Source organism: Hypomesus transpacificus, chromosome 11, assembly GCF_021917145.1.
Source record: "Hypomesus transpacificus isolate Combined female chromosome 11, fHypTra1, whole genome shotgun sequence".
Classification (NCBI taxonomy): Eukaryota; Metazoa; Chordata; class Actinopteri; order Osmeriformes; family Osmeridae; genus Hypomesus; species Hypomesus transpacificus.
In genome coordinates this window covers 13,441,729-13,462,949 of record NC_061070.1, presented here as the reverse complement: position 1 = coordinate 13,462,949, position 21,221 = coordinate 13,441,729, and the positions used below count along the sequence as shown (strand labels likewise).

At 45.7% G+C, this 21,221-nt stretch overlaps 1 protein-coding gene across 1 annotated transcript in view; it reads left to right on the top strand.

Annotated features, from left to right (window-relative positions):
• Positions 1 to 19,094, top strand: part of LOC124474191 (cilia- and flagella-associated protein 46) — a 35,081-nt gene extending 15,987 nt beyond the window's left edge. Inside the window, exons 28-60 of the mRNA XM_047030131.1 lie at positions 90 to 243; positions 343 to 408; positions 519 to 739; positions 880 to 1,023; positions 1,191 to 1,352; positions 1,757 to 1,905; positions 2,144 to 2,242; positions 2,362 to 2,425; positions 2,990 to 3,142; positions 3,309 to 3,509; positions 3,610 to 3,716; positions 3,817 to 3,999; positions 4,150 to 4,285; positions 5,841 to 6,038; positions 7,009 to 7,197; positions 7,445 to 7,570; positions 7,860 to 8,042; positions 8,276 to 8,449; positions 8,660 to 8,757; positions 9,164 to 9,240; positions 9,902 to 10,080; positions 10,482 to 10,588; positions 10,986 to 11,071; positions 11,574 to 11,744; positions 13,753 to 13,832; positions 14,077 to 14,137; positions 14,241 to 14,273; positions 15,003 to 15,105; positions 15,346 to 15,458; positions 17,644 to 17,725; positions 17,950 to 18,086; positions 18,206 to 18,310; positions 18,485 to 19,094. Of these exons, the coding sequence (XP_046886087.1) occupies positions 90 to 243; positions 343 to 408; positions 519 to 739; positions 880 to 1,023; positions 1,191 to 1,352; positions 1,757 to 1,905; positions 2,144 to 2,242; positions 2,362 to 2,425; positions 2,990 to 3,142; positions 3,309 to 3,509; positions 3,610 to 3,716; positions 3,817 to 3,999; positions 4,150 to 4,285; positions 5,841 to 6,038; positions 7,009 to 7,197; positions 7,445 to 7,570; positions 7,860 to 8,042; positions 8,276 to 8,449; positions 8,660 to 8,757; positions 9,164 to 9,240; positions 9,902 to 10,080; positions 10,482 to 10,588; positions 10,986 to 11,071; positions 11,574 to 11,744; positions 13,753 to 13,832; positions 14,077 to 14,137; positions 14,241 to 14,273; positions 15,003 to 15,105; positions 15,346 to 15,458; positions 17,644 to 17,725; positions 17,950 to 18,086; positions 18,206 to 18,310; positions 18,485 to 18,615 (4,272 nt within the window). The 3' untranslated portion in view covers positions 18,616 to 19,094. The remainder of the gene's footprint in view (positions 1 to 89; positions 244 to 342; positions 409 to 518; positions 740 to 879; positions 1,024 to 1,190; positions 1,353 to 1,756; positions 1,906 to 2,143; positions 2,243 to 2,361; positions 2,426 to 2,989; positions 3,143 to 3,308; positions 3,510 to 3,609; positions 3,717 to 3,816; positions 4,000 to 4,149; positions 4,286 to 5,840; positions 6,039 to 7,008; positions 7,198 to 7,444; positions 7,571 to 7,859; positions 8,043 to 8,275; positions 8,450 to 8,659; positions 8,758 to 9,163; positions 9,241 to 9,901; positions 10,081 to 10,481; positions 10,589 to 10,985; positions 11,072 to 11,573; positions 11,745 to 13,752; positions 13,833 to 14,076; positions 14,138 to 14,240; positions 14,274 to 15,002; positions 15,106 to 15,345; positions 15,459 to 17,643; positions 17,726 to 17,949; positions 18,087 to 18,205; positions 18,311 to 18,484) is intronic.
• Positions 19,095 to 21,221: the final 2,127 nt, after the last annotated feature.

Below are 21,221 nucleotides of genomic sequence, written 5' to 3'. Positions count from 1 at the left end.
CAACTGTATACATAAGGTATCCCATTTAGCAGTCTGTTACCTACTACAGACCAGACTTTTAATAGCCTTACTGTGTTTTCTATGTCCAGTCTTTGCAGAGTCAGTGGCAGAAGGTGGATTACCTGTTGGAGTTTGGAGGATGGCTGTTCTGTCAGAACTTCCCCCTGGCTGATGCCCAGTCCCAGGTCCAGTGGGCCGTCGACATCCTGCTCCTCGTGGACCCTGATCAGGGAGGAATCACAGGTACTGGCCCCATCAGAAGCAACAAGTGTAGATTGTTTAAACATGGTATGTATGTTGTGTCTTTTATACCTTATACTGAATGTTTCATTGACTCTCTAGATAAAGCTTTGTCAAAGGGGTGTGAACCGAAAGGATTGGAGAGGAAGGAGAAGTTGCAAAGTGGAGGTTCGACTGTTCTCAGACTTTGTCCAGTCATTGTTAAATTAACCTAAAGTTTCCCAAGCGGAGGCTATGTGTTTATACCATATGCATATACGAGTGTCTCCTTCCCACAGAGAAAGCTGAGGGGGCAGGTCTGATCCCTGTCAAGTGTGAGTCTCACATCGGGGTGCAGGGGGTACCGGCTGCTCCCTGTCTGTCTGACCTGAGGGATGTGAGGCGCCTGGACGGCCTGGTCCGAGCACACACGCTGCTGGCCGTCATGGCCGACAGGACGGACCCCCAGCACCAACAGAACCTGCTCAGGGCCTACTGCTGTGTGCTGCAGATCTGGCAGGTTAGCAGCCTCTCTCCTACCAGACCCACCTGTATTCTCCCCCTCTCCTGGAGCTTGGACAGCTTTTACTTTCAAATGCAGCATATGTAGATATTCGTAAACTCTAGAGATTCATTTGACCTGTGAGCTTTCTTTCGCAGGTGTCCATGGCAACAGCTGTGGAGGTCATCAAGGAGATGCAGAAGAAACTCACTGGGCAGCTGTCCCAGCTCCCCCCCTCTGCCACCTCCAAAAAAGACAAAGAGAAGGAGAAGGACAAAAGCAAGAAGACCAAAGATGTACAAGTAACCCCCAGTCCACTCTCAGGGCTGTACATTTTAAGATGGGGAAATGGCTTTTGTTAGAACAACCTCCATCGTGTAGCCAGTGAAAAAACCTTTCCTACAAAAATCAGCTGTATCATACACAGCAGAGATCCCATGTCAACTGTTCCATGTGTGTGTCCCTTCAGCCAGCCCCCCTCGAGGAGAGGCCTAAACCCAGACCTTACAGCAACGCCCTCCCCTGCTCTCCTGAGGAGTGGGCCCGCTACGACTGCTCGGAGGAGCTCCGCCAGGCCTTCAGATACGACTCCAGCCCCAACAGCATCAACACACACAGCATCAGCAAACAGGCAAGCACCTCAGCCTACGCTGTTTTCCTGGCTCCATCTCCCAGACCACCTTTGTCATAGATGTTTGTGTCGAGGTAGCGTGACAGCTATCTGAGCCGTTGTAAGATAATGATTGTCAAGGATTGTCTGTCGTCGACTGACTTGACTGTGGTTCATATGCCACTGGATGTGTAATCCAACTGTAATGTCATCATCTTTTTGTTCCCCTTTTAAAGGCGTACAGATAAACACATTTAACTCGCCTCGAGAGTCAATCATTTGTCAGATCAGTCTTTCAGTTCACGTAATTATATATTGCAACCGTATAGCACAAAGGATTGGATGAACGGATATGAGCACACCATTTCTGAGCTCATGAATGGTTGTTTTTCCCCTTGGTCTTCCTGCGTGACGTTGCCGTGCAGACACAGAGCATTTTTTACCTGGATCTGCTGGCCAAGGAGCTGCATTCTCTCTCCCTCACCCACCTCACCCTGCCCATAATGCACCTGGCCGAGGTCATCGCCCATGACCTGCTGGACAGACAGAGCCTCTCTGATCTCTACCGCCTCAGGTAGCCTGAACCGTGTCTGCATGAAGCATGTGTGCCTGTGCCGGGGAGAAAGTTTAGCCAGCTTCTTTCACTAAAAAGGCTCGCTACGTCTTTTGGAACAAATCCGACCGTCTAAATGCTGTGATTTTGGCTCCGGGTGCTGTCCTCCACAGTGCAGGTGTGTTGATCTATTGCGAGTAGCTGACATATGGTGTGTAAATAATCCTTTTTTTGTTTGGGTTTGTTTCATCCTCTTTAGAATCGTAAAGAGCTGTTGTCAGTTGGGGATGGAAACATGTTCACCGTTCCGTGAGCAGGTCCTCAGCCTGGCTGGTCTCCCTGAGCAGGAGCAGATGGAGTACGTCTGTCAGAACCCCGTTGAAAAGGGTCAACCCTTTTCACTCTGCATCTTTTGGTTTTCCGCCACACGATCTTGCATAAAGATAACGCTACAGATGATTGTTTAACACGCTGCAGGTGCCGCAGAGCCCTAACCCTGCAGGCAGAGAGGAACGGTCTAGAAGGATGCAAGAGAGATGAGGTGAGCTCCACCTCCAGAGCTGAAACGGCTGAGTGGAATAGAGAGAGGCTGGGAGCTATATCTCCAAGGTGTTTTACCATCCCACGGGTTGATTAAACCTGGAAGTGACGAGAATGAAATGATCCTTGAAATGAATACCTTACATTGAGGTTCATATTTTATTACAGTTGAAAGCATGATTGGAACGTAGGGCTGGTGAATTACAATGTCGACAGGGATTTATGCCCTAACTGCACTTTTATATTGTGTCAAGATATCGCATTATTATTATTACAGGTTCATGAGAGTTAAATTAGTTCTGCCATTAAAATTGAAATGGCTGTCTTCACTTCTGCCAATCTTGTTATCACCACCATTACGTTTTATGATCATTATTAATGGTTGTAATTCTTCCTCTTACTTTACGCTTATCACGTAGCCCACAAACAACCTCAGATTAATGGTAATCCCTTCAGATTCCCCATGATGGGATTCAGTTGTAAACAGTCAGCCCAAGGGTTCCGAATGCAGACAGCGTGCTTTAATATCATGCCAATGCATCCACTGTCTCCTCTGTGATTGCAGCCGTTTGTGCTGGACCACGGGGGGGTGTCTGGGAAGCAGGGTGCGGATGTGTGTGCTCCGGGTGTCTGGGTAGACAAGGCGCAGGAGTGTCTGAGCCTGGGGCTGTACCAGCCGGCCAGACAGCTACTGGCAGAGGCCCAGCTGGTGGCCAAGGTGAGCTGGAGATGAAGCCTAATCACCATCACTATCATTTATCTGTTCACTGTAGAACTTTGTCAGCAACCGTACAACTTTGGTTCCATTTTCCATAACATTTCAGTGATGGTCAGTGAATGCCGCACACAGTATTTTTTCATGTTGTTTTCTTGAATCTGGTCAGGTGCTAGGTGACCAGGCTGCAGTGGCTAGGGCATTTTACGGTCTTGCAGTCCTAGCCAGCTCTGAACAGAACCACAGCCAGGCTCTCGCCCTGCTGGAGAAGGCCCGGGAGCTGGGGGGCGATGAGGAGTTTTGGTATCAGGTCACGCTCGCGCTGGTGAAATCCACTGTGGACCTGAAGGCTCCGGATACCGCCGCTAAGGTTGCAGACAGCCTTATGTAACCCGCTGTAAACCTAAGCCTGGCACATCAATCCCTATTCATGTGTTTTTCAACGATGAAAATTGTGTGCCTCTCCACAGGTCGATCAGATCATAAAGCGGGGCTGTGGGGCTCTGAAGCTGGTGCTGGGGCAGAGGCAGAACAGCGCTCCATACCTCCGCTTCCTCCTCACCTCTCTGGAGACCAGGTAAAGCTGCAGCACAGCTGCATTCCAAAGTGTCCCGCTGCAGTCACCCAACCTGCCATGTCCTGACCTGCAGGGGTCCCTGTGCTGCTCTGTCTTCCAGAGGAGCGCGAGAGCGGGTGTGCGGAGCCAGGCCTTGCGAGCCTGGAGAGACTCTGTCCACCCAGTCAGTACAGAAACTGATGGCTGCTTGTGATACGCTCAGAGAGGCAGTGGGAGAATTCCTACGGCTGGGCCGGAGAGAGCAGGCTGTGGAAGCTCTTCTGGAGCATGCACAGGCTCTGAGGTAAGGGTGGAACAAACACAGGTACAAAACCGCTCGCTCTCTCTCTCGCTCTCTCACACACACACATGCTCACACCCAAATACCCACCCAACATAGATGGATGTTAGTAACTGTATTTGGTTTTGACTGTTTTACTATGTCATTTTACAGAGTTCTGGCCTCACACGCTGTCAATGTGGAAGGGAAACAGCGCTATCTATTGGATGCATTTTCCCTTCTGCAGCAAGCTGTCTTCGTACAGGAACATGTGGCGCTAAATGCCCAAAGCCTGTTCCCATCACAGGAGGTACAGCACATCCTTTACTCAACACTTAGTGACAAAAAAAGACTCCATATGAACCATACATTTCAGCTCTTCGTCATGGAACATATGACCTATTTTTATTATCCATGGTAAAAATAGCTATTTTCCCCCATGAAATAGTTAACCACAGATTTGAGATGGCTAGTGAGATAAGAATAGATTGGTGTAGAAACTCAAGAGCTTGTCTTTGGACACATTCAATGGCAGTCATCATGCTAATAGATTTTCTTAAGAACTGTGCAATCCGATTTGCTTGCATGTTAGACACCCATCTCTACACAGTTCTGGGCTATTTTTCTTGGCTCTGACAGGACATGCAGATGGCAAGTAAATGATATCCTATTTCGAAAGTAACTGAACATTTTAACAGGGTTGGGGAAATAGAATTTCCTGGTGAACAGTTTGTTTATGGCTGGTTGTCAGAAACCCTGGATCCATTCCTGCTAGGACTGGCTAGTACTCCCATGTGATGGATTCAATGCTGCATGCTTTTTGTTTCATAATACAACACTTGGCAAATGTCAGATGTCAAATTGCGCCGTGTATAGGTTGCCAATAGCCTAATTAAGCAAATAAGTAGATTCGTAACCTTGTTACGACACTGCTGTGCCTGTTCACAATCCCTCAGTAATGTCATCATCTCGGGGGCTTGATTGTGTTTAATGTCTCAGCCAAATCATTAGTGTATGTATGTGTACGGACCCACCTGTTTGTGACCGGATCTCAAGCCGTAGCCTATGTGCAAGGCACAGGGACATACAGGCTGATGGGGCATTTTGTGAACGTGAGCACCAGATGGATCAGCATCAACTTCCACACACATCATCCAAGAAGCCATATGCAGACAGAGGTCTCCAAGAAGGAGAGTCAGAGATGAGCTAGGCCTGGCACCCGCTGCCATGTTGAACCCCAGCTTGATCGGATCACCCAAGAACATTTGAACACCAACTCAGCGGGTTATTAAACCACCTGCTGGAAATCCTTCCGAGAATCCAGTAGATATAATCTGGTGTGAGGGTCTGGTCTCACCTGGAGATGGTAACTGCAGCTCTGTGCTCTCAGCAGATGGTGCTGCTGCCTCAGTATGTTACACAGAAACAACACTGAAGTCTTAATGATAAGATTGCCACATTTACATGATCATCAGCGAATCAATATCAGTTTAAAAGTCACCTAGCCCGTGCCACCGTCTGTGTTTGATCATTGGCGAGACCTGTGTTGGATCCTTTCATTGGTATTCTGTGGGAAAGATGGGTGGGTGTAGATGTTTGTATGAACTTTTTCATCGCAATAGGAAATTACATTCTGATCTCAGGCTTTCAGAAATATTTTGACTAAAAAAGTCATGATGACATTTTGATGCTGGTCTACAGAACATTTTGATGCTTAGACTCGTTTATGACCTCAGAGAGAACGTGTGGAGGACCATGACCATGGCCTTCTTGCCTCTGTGTGATTTCTCACTATGCGTGTGGGTGTTTAATAATATTAATATACAAAACATGTGTGTCTGTGTGTGTGTGTGTGTGTGTGCCAGGGTCGTCCCCTGGCTCTGCCAGCTATGCGTGCGCTGGTGCGTGTGAGACTGGCCCTGGCACAGTTGTCTCTTACCATGCTGGAGCAGGTGTGTGTGGCGGAGAAGAGACTCGCCCTGGCCCAGGACAGGAAGGGCTCTGTGGAGAGGACCCTGGAGGAGTTTGGACGCAGCACACCTGACCTCAATTCATTGGAGCAGGTAAGCCCCATAGTCACAGACAGAGTTTTCGCTCACGAACCACACTCTAGCTACTGTGAGGGAATCAGCTATAACCTGTCTTGTTAAAATGACCTCGACTGTGAGAGGCTCATTACATTTCAAGCATGTGGGGTGAACCGGTTGGGATATTGGTGATTGCATCAACCAGCCTCTTTTGAATTTAGAATTGACCATCTAATATTAATGTGTCTGGATGATGAGACTCAGACAGGGATTTGAGGGTGTGGAGCAAGCAGCACACATTACTCCAGACTGCCTCTAGTCCTTCTGAGAAGATTGAAATAATGTCTCTCTCACTTTTCTTGCTCTCTGTTTTTGTCTTTAAGTCCGCTCTCTCTCCCTCTGTCATATTCTGTCTTTCCCACTCCTTTTATCTGTCGATTTCCCCATCTTCCTGTCATCTCTCTCTCTCTTTTCTCTCACTTCTCACCCTCGTTCTGTTTCTCCCTTCTCTCTCTCCTCAGTGTTAATCTCAAGCACTGGCCGATCAATACTGAAAGTGATAAGCTTTATTGCAAGAGGACTCACTCTGTGTTGTTGCTCTCCTGTTATATGATTGTAGAATAACTGTTTTCTCAGAGGAATATCTGTCCCACAACCTACAAGAGGATGTAGCCTACTTGTGAGGTGAAAGCTCAGCTGCAGCCAAGACCAGATTGCCGATCAATGTGCTTTCAATTTGGCATCGTTGTCTGAGGAAACATCCTCAATCGTTGCATGTGGACAGGCTACTCATTAGAGGCGTTGGGTTAGAAGTATGAGTAAAAATGGATGGTTATATAAAGAGGTCGTGTGATATCTCAAGTGATATCTCATGTCCTTTGCCCTGTTTTCCTCAGATCCTGTTAACATCGTTTTGTACCAGTGTATCCTGTCTTCTACCCTTCTATCCATCCCTGACCCCTCTGTTCCCTATCCTGCTGTAAACCCATTGCTTTCTCTTCTCCAGGAATGGGTGACTGTGGGCAGGACCCTGGCGCAGGTGGCTCTGTGCCAGCTGATCACGGTCACCTCTCTGTCCCTGGACTGTGTGGACAGCAGAGCCCACTCCCTAGGCCTGATGGGAAAGTGCCTGAGGCTGCTGGCCATGCAGAAGGACCCTCTGTACCCTTACTCCCTCTGGGATGGACACAACTTGGTAGAAGCACACAAACACACACACACACACACACACTGACGGTGGAAACGTCCACTAACACACACACGAGCACACACATACACACCACTTAGAACGGCAACAGGAGGGGTTAGGCTCAGAGTGATTACGGGGATGATGTAGGCTCGCTTCTTTCAAGCCGTGGGGATCATCTTTTAATTGTCAGTGTTTATAAACGGATTGCAAGCGGACGGTGATACTGTGTGATCCTAAACTGAACCCCGTGCAGGACGAGGGCCGGGCCGGGGACGAGGCCCCCCCAGCGCTACCAGGCGATGACTTATCCAAAGAGAATGTTGGGGGCTCAAGCGGAACGGAGGCCAGGCTATACCCGGCCAAATGTGCTGAGCTTCAGGTAGAACAGCTAACCACTGACCTATCACTCCGTCCACTCTAATCTGATGTCTTTGCTCAAAGGGTTCCCACCATCCTCCTGCATATCTCCCGAGATCCCCCTTTCACCTTGACTTTCACTCCTACACTGAAAGTTTTCACAAAGAATCGCAAATGTGGATTGGACTTTGGCGGAGCTGCGGTGGAGGAAAACGGTCATTTGGATTTCAAACGCACGCACGCACTAGCACACATGTAGATCCACTTCTGCCCATGCATGTGGTCTTGTGTTGTGGTCTTGTGTTGTGCAGGGGAGGAGGCGCACGGCCCAGGAGCTTCTGGCCCAGGCCACGGAGACCCTGGGCCAGGCCATCGCTCTCTGCCTGCAGCACAGGCTGCCCCCTCATATCCTCTCACAAGCCTGCCTCAACATGCTGGAGTGCCACGGCCAGTTTGACCCAGGGGCCACTGGTCAGTACATGGCCCTGCTACAGGTAGGCGTGTGTGCGTGGGAGTGAGTGTGCGTGCGTGCTTGTCACTGTTTCAGTGTTTGCGTGCGTGGCGTCTGCCTCACGCTTTTGGCGTCTGCCTCACACTTTCTTTCTCCTTCTCTTGCAACCCATTTCTCTCCCTCTCTCTGTCTGTTTTCCACTTACTCACTCTCCCCATTTCTCTCCCTCTCTCTGTCTCTCCCTCTCTCTCCCTCTCTCCTTCTCTCTGCTCCCAGAGCTGCTCCTGTGTGTCTCTGCTGGCTGACGTTGTGAGCTCAGCCTGCTCAGACCCCAGTGTGTCCCGGCTCTCTGCCCTGCTCAACCTGCACAGGAACCTGCTCCTCACGCATGAGGAGAGCCCTAGCAAGCTGCTGGGGGCGGCCGAGGACTCCCTCCACAGCCTCTCTCAGGTACTCAACACTCCACTCAACACTCACCGGATTCATGAAAGAGAAGGGTTGCAATGAGCCCCGATGAAGATTTGAATCCCTGATTATGTAAAGTAGATGTCAATGTAGTTCTTTGATATATAAAGTATTTGGCACATTAATATTGAAATTGTTGACAGCCATGGATTTGAATTGCTCAACAAGCATGTCTGTTTTGCGAACCCTCTAAAGGTTTATAGCCACCTGTCAATCAACCCCAACCACCTGAGTCTCTTAGGAGAGCTGCCATCCAACATGAAGATCCTGCTGCTTCAGCACTCAGAGGACAGGTGTTCTCTCTCGCTCTCACTTTCTCTCTCTCTCTCTCTCTCTCTCTCTCTCTCTCTCTCTCTCCCTCCCTCCCTCTTTCACCCTCTCTTTCCTCTTCTGTCACTCTCTCTCTTCTGTCCCCGTAACCCTCCCCCCACACACACACACACACACACTCACTCTATCTGGCCGCATCTGTTAGTGTCGCATAGACTTAATGTGTGTGACCATGGGTCATACGTCACCTTAGGTTTAGCAAGCCGCCTCATCTAGAGCAGAAGTGCATGCAGTTTCATAACACACCACTAGAGGGCTAATGGTATGCAACCTCGGAAGCAGCTGCTCTTGTTGACTGTGACCATATCTCCACTAATGTCATTTTCATGAAGCACACAAGCACATGTGACATGTGTGTCTCTTTTCTAGATCAGTCCTCTATGCAGCTTTCTATGAGAGGAGCAAACATACTGAGAGTCAGAAGGGAAAAGCCATGCAGGGATCAGGTGAGGAAATCTTTACTTTGGACAGCATGTTCAACTTCAAGTGGCTCGGATCAATTGTGTAACATTAAAGAGACAGCAATTACCCACATCACTTTGTACGTGTGCCACGGGGCTGTACTGTAACAGTTTTACACGCCGTGTATTGAGTTTCTCAGGTCAGGTTCCATTGATATGATACACAGCAGCCTTGGCGCCCCACGCGTCACCGCATTCAATGGTAATGGAATACATTCCCGCATAGCATTTATGAGCAAGTCAGGTGTCCGCCTAACAACACAGCCTGGGAAAAGTTCAGAGTTAATGTAGAGGAATAGGCAGCAGGGATGAGCCGCACATTGAGACACATGGAGCGACCTTTCAACCCTGCAGCTACAGCCAAGCAGGGGAATACCGGCCTTCAAATGTCCAAAAATAACAAAACAAGCATTTGCATAAAACCTCCTCGAATGACCTTTCAGGGACGCTCCTCCTTTAAGAAAGCCACAGACCGCCATCCAGACTTGTTTTTGGAATAGGAGAGCAAATTAAATACTCACAAAGGAAAGTGTGTGTGTGTGTGTGTGGTGGAAGGGGAGGGACAGAGGCTCTGAGTTGAGTTTGAGGATGAGGGGAGCTCCGAGGGACCAATTACACTGTGTGTGTGTGTGTTGTACTGATGCAGCAGGTACACTGGTCTGCAGTCGGGTCGCCAAGGTCTCTGTCCATCCTGGGGCCCTGCTGGCCCTCCGTGCCAAGACGAAGGCCTTCCACCACCAGACGAGACACGCCCTGCTCAAGGAGGCCCGTTGGCATGGCAACCACAGCCGCCCGGGGGCTGATGGCGAGCGTCACAGCCCTCCCGTAGGTCATGAACTCTGACAGACCTCCCACCCTCTCTCTCTCTCTCTTCATTAAGATTGCCACTGGCCTTATAAATAAAGTTGGCCTAGAGCGATGATCCTGTATACATCTAATCCCCATATACACTGACTCCCCATATACACTGACTCTCTATATACACTGACTCCCCATATACACTGACTCCCCATATACACTGATGCTGAGATTTTTCAACGTGTAAAGACGGTTCTCCGTGGCCTGCATAATCACAGTCCTGACACAGCACTCCAGATAAATGTTGCTCAGGTTATACTGTATTCCCACTCGCTGTGCAATTTCTCTCTCTCTCTCTCTCTTTCTCTCTCTCTCTCTCTCTCTCTCTCTCTCTCTCTCTCTCTCTCTCCCTCCCTTCCCACGTAAAGAAATGCACCACGGAAGATGGACTGGAATCTCTCTTCAGAGAGGTGGTGCATGAGATGGAGGCCTACCTGCATCCAGTTCTCTCGCAATTTGAACTTTCATGCCTCAGGTAACCCGTCGCGACTTCCCGCTTTGCACACCAACTATATCGTTTTGGGGGTTTTGACTGACAGTAATGTTTGATGCGTGGATGTGCGGTGCCTTATTATTCAAAGTTGGTCTTTGGCTTTATTGCATAGTGAATCGTAGATTTCGATTGACCATTCTTTTCTGACCCTTCTTTGGTGTGCCTGCTTGTGTGTGTGTGTGTGTGGACACATTTGTAAACGTGTGTGCAGTGCACTCTCCCACCTACGGTAGCATGTTTGGTGGAGACAGGGTGAGCCGCGGCCCACGTCCTCCACCTCGTTCCCCAGACCCTCGTTTACTTCCTTTCATTTCCTCATGTCTAGGCCAGGTCCCCCCTGTGGCCCCACTGTTCCCCTCTCCTTATCTCTCCCACTCAGGCACCAGACTCCATCGATATCCATCCCCGAGTCCAGCAAGCCCAAAGAAAAGGACGAGAAAGCCGGTCCAGACAAAGGTCTAAGGGGTGCGTGCTCGCTTGAGCAGTCTGATAGTCGGGCTCCTCCGGAGGCAGTGGAAGGTCTATACAGAGGATAGATCAGGGGAGTGCTCTTCACAACAATAGAGCTGTCTTCATTGTACCTTGTACCTGCTTGTGGCCAGTGTTCCCACCTCTGGGTCTTTACCACGATAAGAACTTCTTTATCTAAACAGCCCCGACTCCTCTGATCCAAATCAAGCTTTGAGTAAACACAGCCAAGCGGGCTTAGACTAATGACCCAGGGACAGTGCTCAGGTACTAGACTTTTGTCCTTGCAAACCTTTTTGCAGTTTTGCCAAAAATGCAATCCATTCATTATAACATTATGAATTTTGTCACCAAAGGGGGATGAAGGAAGAATCTCGGTAGCATTCCTCACTGTGTTTCCTCAAAAATAACCTCCACTGAATAATGAGATGAATTTATTGCGTGCAAAAAAACATTGTCTCACAAAATGAAAACTATGTGTGTGTGTGTGTGTGTGCAGTGGGCTCTCCCGCAGAGCTGGGAGCGTGTGTGGTGCTCCTAGCTGATGTGCCGCTGATGGAGCTGCCTCTGGAGGCCTTGTCCGGCCTGCAGGACGAGGGCCTGAGCTCCGTGTCCCGTGACCTCTCCCTGCAGCTCCTGCACTCTCGCCTGCACAGGAAGGAGCAGCCAGGTCAGACACACCACCGCTGCCGGGGAACGGGGACGGGGACATCCGCAGGCTTCGACATCACGTTTGTGGATGATTCCATCCCAGCGTTCATCAATGATTCAAAGTGGCTCATTATCACATACAGGCGTGTATTTGGAGCACATACATCCTGACTGGCTGGCTCGTGGCCATGGAAGTCACGGGATATTGTAGGCGAGTCTAAGCCCATCCACAGGGTCCCTGCTCTACATGCTTTAATCCCTTTCTGCCCATTCAACCCTGTGGCAAAGCCTCTTTAAATTGTTTTGAATACTAATGCAGTTTTAATGACATAAAGTACAGTTAGGATTAAGTGTCAGGATGTTCCCCCTGACACTTCTTCAAGTCCTAGCCAACTAAAATGACTTGGGTAATGACACAACTGCTGTATTTCAAATGTTAAATCCACCTTTAATTCCTTCTAATCTTCACATCTGCTTAATTGAACACAGACAATGTCATATGTAAAAGGGGATGAAGGCTGTCTACTAACAACAGCACCCCTACTGTTTGTGCGATAGACTAATGCCTACACTAATGCGTTCTGCAGAGAAGGGAGACTAGTGTTGGTCACGGTTTGGAATGAAAGGGAGAAAACAGGACAGAGTAAAATGGTGTATATTGCAAATTTAAAAAATCAACAACAAAAATTGACAAAGTAGTTAAGGCAGCAGTTTGTGTGTTGCTTAGTTGGCTGCCTTAGCTGCATAGTGCTGCAGGAAACCCTGGACTGCACACACGCGCTCCCATTTTAGTATAATCTAATAAAATATAATTTAAAAGTCAAAAAAAGCCCTTTACCAAAATGTTACGTCTATTGGTTGGAAATAAACAAGGGACATTGTTTAATGAAAATGATGTTGAGAGAGAGAGGCATGCATGACAGGCCGTTACAGTTTTATAATCGAGAGCCATCTTGCTTGCTTTCCTGTCTCTATGGTCTGTTGCTAGGCGTCACCATTGTATACTGTACTGTAAACCCCAGTGGACTGCAGAATCTGAAAATCCACTGAATCAATATGGGAAAAACAGTAGTTGCATGTAATATACAACCATCCATAGATATTTTCCTAAATAAAGTGTACTGCCACTCTTACATAATAGAAGTAAAACCGTATAATAATTTAAATGTTGAATTCATTTTAGATTTTATCAAGAGACCAGGATATTCTACAGTACATCCTGCCAAGCTCTTGTATTTCAAAATGAAATAAACAAAAAAATCTACAAATTCCTGGTCTTTTAAATAATGAATGTGGTATTTTCTGCACATGCAGAGATTGTAATGCAGAGACAATGAAGATGGAGAATCTTGTATTTGAGCCTAATGTTCAGGCAGCTTGTCTACCTTTTTAAAAGGTTGAGTCATTTGCATAATGCCAGCGGATGTTACAAAGGTTAGCAGAGACATCTGCACTGATTCTGGAGGGTGTGTATTAGTGTGTGTGTGTGTGTGTACAGTATGCTGTGTTATTAATGTGGTCATACACATGGTGTAAGGAGAGAGGGTCCGTTGTATCGTTGAGGATCAAACCAAACTGAATATCTACCGTCACCTCGGAGCCACATTAGCATCATTTTGACATCTGTAGTTTACCATTGTGTCAAGAAAATGGATAGCCTAAAGCCAATTTTGGAAATTACTATTTGTTATTCTGCGCAGTATTTTTCATGAAACGTGCCCCCAGATCAAGGGGAGCTTACAAGACAAACCCTGCTTTTAGGAAGAAAATGCCTATGTTCTTTGAAAGTACTGAGGGGTAATTTATGAGGGGTTATTTATGTTAAGCCTAATGGTAAGGGCTGCTGGGCAATTAATTGTTTGTGATCCACAATCAATGATGCCAAATGTCATTGGCTATGCGAATAAACCACAAAGTTAACTTGTTGGGGGAGTGGGTGGTGTGGGGGGCACACAGTCAAAATGCAGTGTCATTTATCTTTCCAGACAACTGCTTTCTGTATTAATTCTGTATCCTGTTTGTTACAGTTGAAAGTGACAATAAAAAGGAGACCAAAGGTGGAAAGGGAGCCAAGGGAAAAGGAGATCAAAGCAAAGCCATCAAAGTGGTAAATTCAGTCAATTAATCTGGACCTGTCAGATACAGGCACAAAACTATTACCTGGAGTCAGCACTGGAAAGATTCTCTCTCTCAATCCTTCCTCTCTCTCCTTCGTTCTCTTTCTCTCTCACCCTCTCTTTTGAGCTCTTATTGGCTAAATTGTTGATGTTAAAATACTGTACCTTTTCTAGCTTTAGGCATATATTTGGCTGTCATTTTTTTTTTGTCATGAAAAGAATCTTGTTCCCCAGGTGCCTGTAAATCGTGTGTTGCCTCCGAACACCCATCCGGTTGACACACACAAGATCAAATGTATCCTTTCATTCATCAACATTAAACAATGTCATCACTTGTGTTTCGCTACACATTTGGAAATGTGCCCTTTTGAAATGTTCTCCCTAATGCACCTTTTAAGATATCATCGACCCTTATGACGAAGGAGAACTTGGTACGTGAATGTGATCTCTCTTAGCTATCACCATCATTTGTAATTTCACAAATATGTTATCCGTTAAACAGAAAGTGTGTTTCTTGGGCTAAAAAGATTGAACGTTTTATAAAAACTGCAGATTCCATTTTCCACTGAAGGGTTCTGACAATAAGCTCTGTTCTGAGTGTTCCATCTTGTTATCTTTATGATCTTGCGCTGATGGGCATGTTACTACACACCGTGACATCCCAGAATACAGGCCATAAAGAGGGGCCTTAAATTGGGTAGAAGGATATCAAAAGATAACAATTTTTCATCCCATTTATTATCCCTTGGTATCTCTGGTTTAATGAGCATGAAAATGTACCTCAACAAATGACTTATTAAGCTTAATGGCCTTTACCCTGTTATCCATGGACTGTAGGTGTCTGTATGAGCAGCTCTGCTGGGGCTTGGTGCATCCAGCAGAGTCCTTCCAAGCTCAGCCAGGGGAGGGTAGAACAGTGATTAATGTTCTGTTTGGCAAAACTGGCGTGTGTCCTTGGCAAGTCCAACTACCCTTCGTATCTGTTCCCCTCCTCCTTCCTTAGCATCGTTTACTGTGCTCCCTCCATAGTGGCGTCTACCCAACTCCAGTGATGATAAAAACACACTGAGGGTTTCTATTAATAGGTGCTTTTATAATAAGACAGCCTTGTTGTTGACGAACTGGAACTGATTTTGTGTTTTTTCAACTCTGGGTCACAGAGGGTGCTAGCCTGTCTGAGAGGATGAAGAGGACTCTGGAGGCCCACAGCCAGCAGTTCACACCCCTCTGGGAGGGCTTCATGGGGGGGGAATGCACACCCAGGTCAGAGGCCAGGCCAAGTGTCAAGGGTTATAAACTTTACAATTAAGCACATATATCAAATCACTGAGATCCAATGCAACAGTATATAAGGGTAACAATGTTATCCTTATAACATAGTGCTGTACTATCGTGTTTTGCATGGTTACTGCTGAGACCAAGGCTGATATTGCACTGTAACCTGAGGGATTTAGCTATGTGTTTGCACAAACTAGTATACTAACTGTTCTGCTTGTGTGTCAGTGTTGCCGAGGTGGAACAGCTGCTGACAAGCGGCAGTGCTTTCATCTTCCATGGAATGGAGCGCTTCCTGGCCAACATCCCTCCTGCCACGCTGGCCGCCCTCAACTTATCTGGTACTAGATCTGACTTCTTCCTTTTCTCATGGCCTCATGGTTTGTTTTGGCAACACACAAAGTACAGTATTCTTACCTCTATCAAATACCTATTGGTATGCAGACTGATTCTCAGAAAAATTGCACGACCCTAGAAGAGAAAAAAAGAAGTATTGCAGCTCAAAGTACTTTACATAAAATCAATAAAAACAACATGATAAGTAATAAAAGTAATAAAACCCTTCTGAACACAAGCCACAGTCTTTGCGGTAATCCAGAACACACAAGCTGCAGTCTTGCGGTATCTCGAGCCACAGTCCAACCCTTTAGAGCAGTCCAGGACCTATGATGAGCTCAAGACTTTTAAAGAGCAATCCAAAACACACAATCTCAAGACCTTTTGCAGAGCAGTCCAGAACCTATGTTGCCCAAGACTTCTGATTCAAATCCAAAACACACAATCTCAGACCTTTTCCAGTGATAAACAACTTCACCTGACACATGTACCTATTCTTCTTCGTTAGCTGAAGTTAGAAATATGCCTCCTCATGAGTTCTGGCGCAACATACATTACTCAAAAAAGCAACAAAAAAGGAAAGAAAACAACTTGTTCTAATTTGAAACGGTTTACTACTGACGAGAACCATCAGTAAAAACGATCTGAAATGGTACATCAAAATCTGAACCGCTTTGATGATAAATGATAACAATATATAATGGCAACACGATTTATTCATCTAAAGCAGTTTTTTGGAGTCAAATGGTGAGGATGAATGATTACATTTATAAACAAGGCTGTGTGGCTCTTATGTAAGCAGTAAATGGAGCAGGAGAGTTAATCTCTTTAAACACATCAATCTTTAATTCCCTGAGCCGTTAAATTTAGAGGAACCCACAGCAATGTGAAATCAATGTGATTTAATTAGTGGCAAAAAAAATCAAAAGTTTAACAAGGCTCTTGCAGAATTGAATCAGAGATTGAAAGGAGTAAATTGCAATATGTAGTCAAAGTTTTCACTACTTCACATAATTAAGTGCTGTGAGTTGGATCATATTAATCACAGTCATTAAAATATGTCACGTCCCTTGTTAAAGATAATTAATTAATAATTACACTGCAGGCACAGGGGAATAAGGTGTCAAATTATATTGATTCTGTATTGAACCAGCGAGCAGACAGCCCCACTGCCTGTTCTGTTCCAGCCTGTCATTGTGTCTGCTTCTGACAGACCACCACCTGTGACCTGTCAATGCTTTTTAGACTGGCATTTCCATTGACAAACACCTTTCTTGGACACTGAGTGTCATGTAAACAATGCACACAGATTTAAAATACACAGGAGACTGTAGGTTATTTTGTAAGGTCACTTTGGACAACAAAACATTTTGGGGGGAAAAGCGCTGTCCTCATTGCAGAACTTTGTTAAACTGATTAGTGAACTGTTATTTATTACCTAAGCTTTTCAGTGTTTAGATTTATTTTGCGTATATCACAGACCCTTGTATTTTAGGGACAAGGAGACTCTGCCCTCTTGTTACAGACTGCTGTCTCCATTCATTTATTAGATGTGCTTTTATAACATTCCTTAAATAAATGATCACACGCCACAAACCGCCTTTCAACTTTTCACACCTTTCAAATGCTTTTCAGGGCTGTTGCTGGCAGCTTAGCTCGATTTTTTTGGGTTTTCTGACCCACAGAAAAACAAAGGAAGTAAGGGTTGAGTGATGCTGGATTTATTTGATCTGATTGACAGGAAGTCAAGCTGACCTTACGCATAGCCTTGGGCTTGACAATCACACCGCCCGCTAGCTGAGTGTTAGCACTGCTAACTATAGTATGTATGACACTATAGTCTGCATAACAGCTGTTAGTCCCTAACAAGCCAGCACACTCAATCACCATGCCAGAAGCAACTGGGTCTTAGCAGGCGATGGCAGATTTGGCCTCAGAGAGAGATGACAGGGCAGGATGACTTATCGTACTCTGCATGCTCTCAAGCCCCAGTGGCTGCTTCAATTATTAGCTGGGATACATTGATGCTCTTTTCGGAAAAATGTACTTAGTGTTAATCAGCAATTTTTCTTTGCCATAACTTTTCGGGTGTACCCATTCACTTTTTAAGTAACTTGTTGAACTTGCATGCAAACATATCAAGAGAAAGACAAAATTCATTTTTGGGGGGATTTGCTGTTCTATTACCAGAATGCCAGATGGCCCTCATCTTTGACCTGGTCCAGAATAGCGCCAGCATGCTCCGTCAATCCAAGCTTGACGTGAGCAAGAGGTAACATAACGGGTCCACTTTCTACCATTTATTGAATTAGTAATGTCCCTCATGCACAAAGCCTGCCAGGTACTTAACTCAGTTGTTACCACAGGATAAATCCCTAAACACAAATCAAACCATGAAGCCTCGTTCAGAATGTTTGTCAGGAGTAACCTATTCCTGTGCCTCAAGCGCTCATCTATCTTTCTGTGCTTCCTTGTTGGCCTCCTGTGTTCTCCCAGTGAAAGACACATGGTCTTGGAGAAACCCCTGGAGACAGTCCTGCTGCTGAGTCTAAGTGGGGTCCGCTGTGTCACCCTAAACCAGTGGCATAGCAGCCTCCAGAGAAATGCTTGCAACATGGATGCCATCATGGACAGTGGGTGTTAAATAGACTGTCTGTATGCAGACGTGTGCTGTACACACACACACACACACACACATGCATACACACCTGGAATAATAATAATGCAAAGTGTGTGTGTGTGTGTGTCGTAGATCTCCTGAGGGTAGGACTAACATCTGGCCAGGCTGTCCATGCCCTGAGGAAAGGAGAAGTTCAGAGCATAGACCAAGATGGGAAAGCTACTCCTGCATCAAATGGTATTCTTTAATACTTTTCTTTTTCAGTGCTGTGGTTGCCGACCCTGTTCAGCCTATGTGTGCGGTCTGTGCCTATACGTGCTTTATTAGACTTTTTTTGCAAGTAAATAAAGTACTGTACATGATGTATGGTCATTCCCTCATGCTCCTCCACTGTGGCTCTGTCCTTTGCAGATGCTGTTTCACATGTGGGTTCTGACTCAAGAAGAGCTGAGAGCTTGGACGACCCACCGCACCGCAAGCTTCCCCCGCTCTCAGCCTACAACTACATTATCTACGGACTGCCCAACTTGGTGGTTACCTGATACACTTGAGTCCCCGCAAACATGTTTTTCTACTCTTAAAGAATATACGACAGGTCCCCAGTTCTGACCAAAGTACAGTAATCTAATAAAAGAGAAACTTCTAAAGCTCTTAAATCAAACAAAAAAATCATATTCCTTAAGATGATCCAGTTCACCCAGAGGCAGGTCACCATGTTCTTGCCCTGACTTCAGTTACATAAACAGCTTGCTCTTCCCAACCTGTTTTGCTGTCTATTCACACTACACTACACAGATGGAAGTCTTCTAAAGTCCTTGGCACCAGACCTTCTATAGGGGAGTAGGGGGCAGCAAGGGGAGCCCTCTGAGGCATGGTGGTTCTCCTGACCCCTTTACTGCACAGGACCTCACACTGCTTCTCTGACTTGGCAGTCATTCTATTTCACTTGAAGTATATTGACTGTTGCTGTCTTTATGTTTGGCTTTTTAAAGCCACTCCTTTGTTTAAACTTTATGTCCAATAAAATATGATGTCTCTCTTCTCCTGGTTATCTTGGGCGTCTGTGTGTTTATTCTAGATATCTAAGGAGGGAGATGCACAGCTGATGTGTTGAAAGTCTTATCTTGTATCTATGAGTCCATGTCTCAAACTTTGGCTGCATGGAGACGGCTGTGGAGATTCCTCTGACTGCAGGAGCTGGGTGATCAAGAGTCTTCTGAGAGAACCACTTATAACTAAGAAGAAACATGGTCAAGACTAAAGATTTGAGAAAATACAATTCTACCGGAACAGGTATGTTGTGTTTCATTGCATTGTTGTAGAAGATTCTGGGAATTTTCTATTTATGAAATGATTTTACAATGAGAAATGTTGGAAATTAAAGAAGGGTCAAGTTGCTTTTTTTTATGTTGGAAACTGTATGTTGTCCTGGCAATGTATGCTCGAAGAATAACAGTGATAACATATAACTTTTCAGTTAAAATTACACTCAATGATCTCATTGGAGGCTCTCAATGTCAACATGAGAACTGCAGATGGCTCAATACCATACATTGACTGGGAACAACATGATTCATGGTTTCAATTAAACAGGTTCTTGTGTTGGGTTCATTAATTCAAATTCAGGCAATGCGTTTATCAGAATGAGCAATGCATCCCAAAAATTACCCATAAGCTTGTAATCCTCAATTTCACAATATTTATGTTCAAATCCCAGTGACTTTAATCAAAGAACTCATAATTGGTAAACATGCTCCCACTTTTTTTGTTTTAAGAAGGAAAATTTGGTGTCTTCTGGTGGGTGGATAATACTTTAGCTTTATTAGGTCTATGACTTCTAGTTTTAATACTGTCCTCAATTAGTTTAAATCAGAATCAAAGGACAGAGCCTGCTAAATCCTTTGGGTGTGTTCCTTTTGTGTCAAAGGTTCGTCAAAGAAGCCTGGGAACTGCGGTTCCAGGTGGGATAAAAGCAAGGCTGGCAGTGATCATGAAGGTACAGTACATGTCTTACTGGCTTGGAGTATGAAGAAAAAGGTTAGACGTTCCCACTCACTGTCTCAAGCGATGGTGCTCGTTCCATATGTACACAATGTGTTCAGCACAGGTCATATTGGATGGTTGTATGTGGTTTGTGAGTAATGACGTTTTGATACCGTGGCTAATAAGAGCAAAATGAAGGGCTCAACTTGGTCTCCTTGGCTAGAAAGACAAATCCCCACTCATATTGCAGATAATACAAATGTATACTGTCCATGTTCCATAGCAACATAATAGGCCATATAAGTGCTTTGTTTTTATCAAGACCTTCAGATAGTCCAAGGTTTGTTTGCTGAAGACAGAGCAAAGATGTATAATGAGATTAAACAGATTGGTTTAGCATACTGAAGATGACTATAAAGCACCGCCATGCGTATGATTGATTAGTACTGTGTCAACCCTCATGACTGCACTCAATTCCTTTTCTGCTTCAATTTATTTTCAATAACATGCCTAAACAAGGGCAAATCTACATCAAATAAGATTATTTCAGAAATAGAGGACAAATCCTTTAAGCCCTGAGATGTACTCTTTTCTCTGTGTGCCCTCTTGAACTGGGTACTATGATCTGATCCAGCCTGTTACCCCCCTGTAATGAGTCCTGACTGTGTCCTGAAAGTGTGGCTGGCTCTGCCAGTGCTCTCATGGAACCACCTGTGGCTCAGCCCTCCAGGACACCAACAGATGTCCCTGTCAAACCCTCTTCAGTCCTCGTCTCAGCCTGGGAACTCTTTCACTTTTATTTGTCATTGTGGACCGTCCACTTGTAATGGAATTAAAATCAAGATCAGTCAATGTGAGTCGTCTTAGTGGAAGACTGAAGACCTTGAATTAGAAACAACATAATATGTATGCTGTTCTGCATTTTAAGTAAATTGAATGCTTCACCAAATGTAGGAAAATACTTGTTTGTCAGTGAGAATGTTGAGATACTTGTGAAATATATTCCCCCATTCTCTCTCTCTCTCTTTTTCTAAATTGAATGTGAGGCCCTAACGTCCCAAGGTGAACAGTGTTGTCTCTGCTCCAGTTCTAAAGACAGGGATTGCTGTGAGCCAACGATGTCCTGAGACATATGTGTGGCTGCTCTGTGCATGTGCAGGTGAGA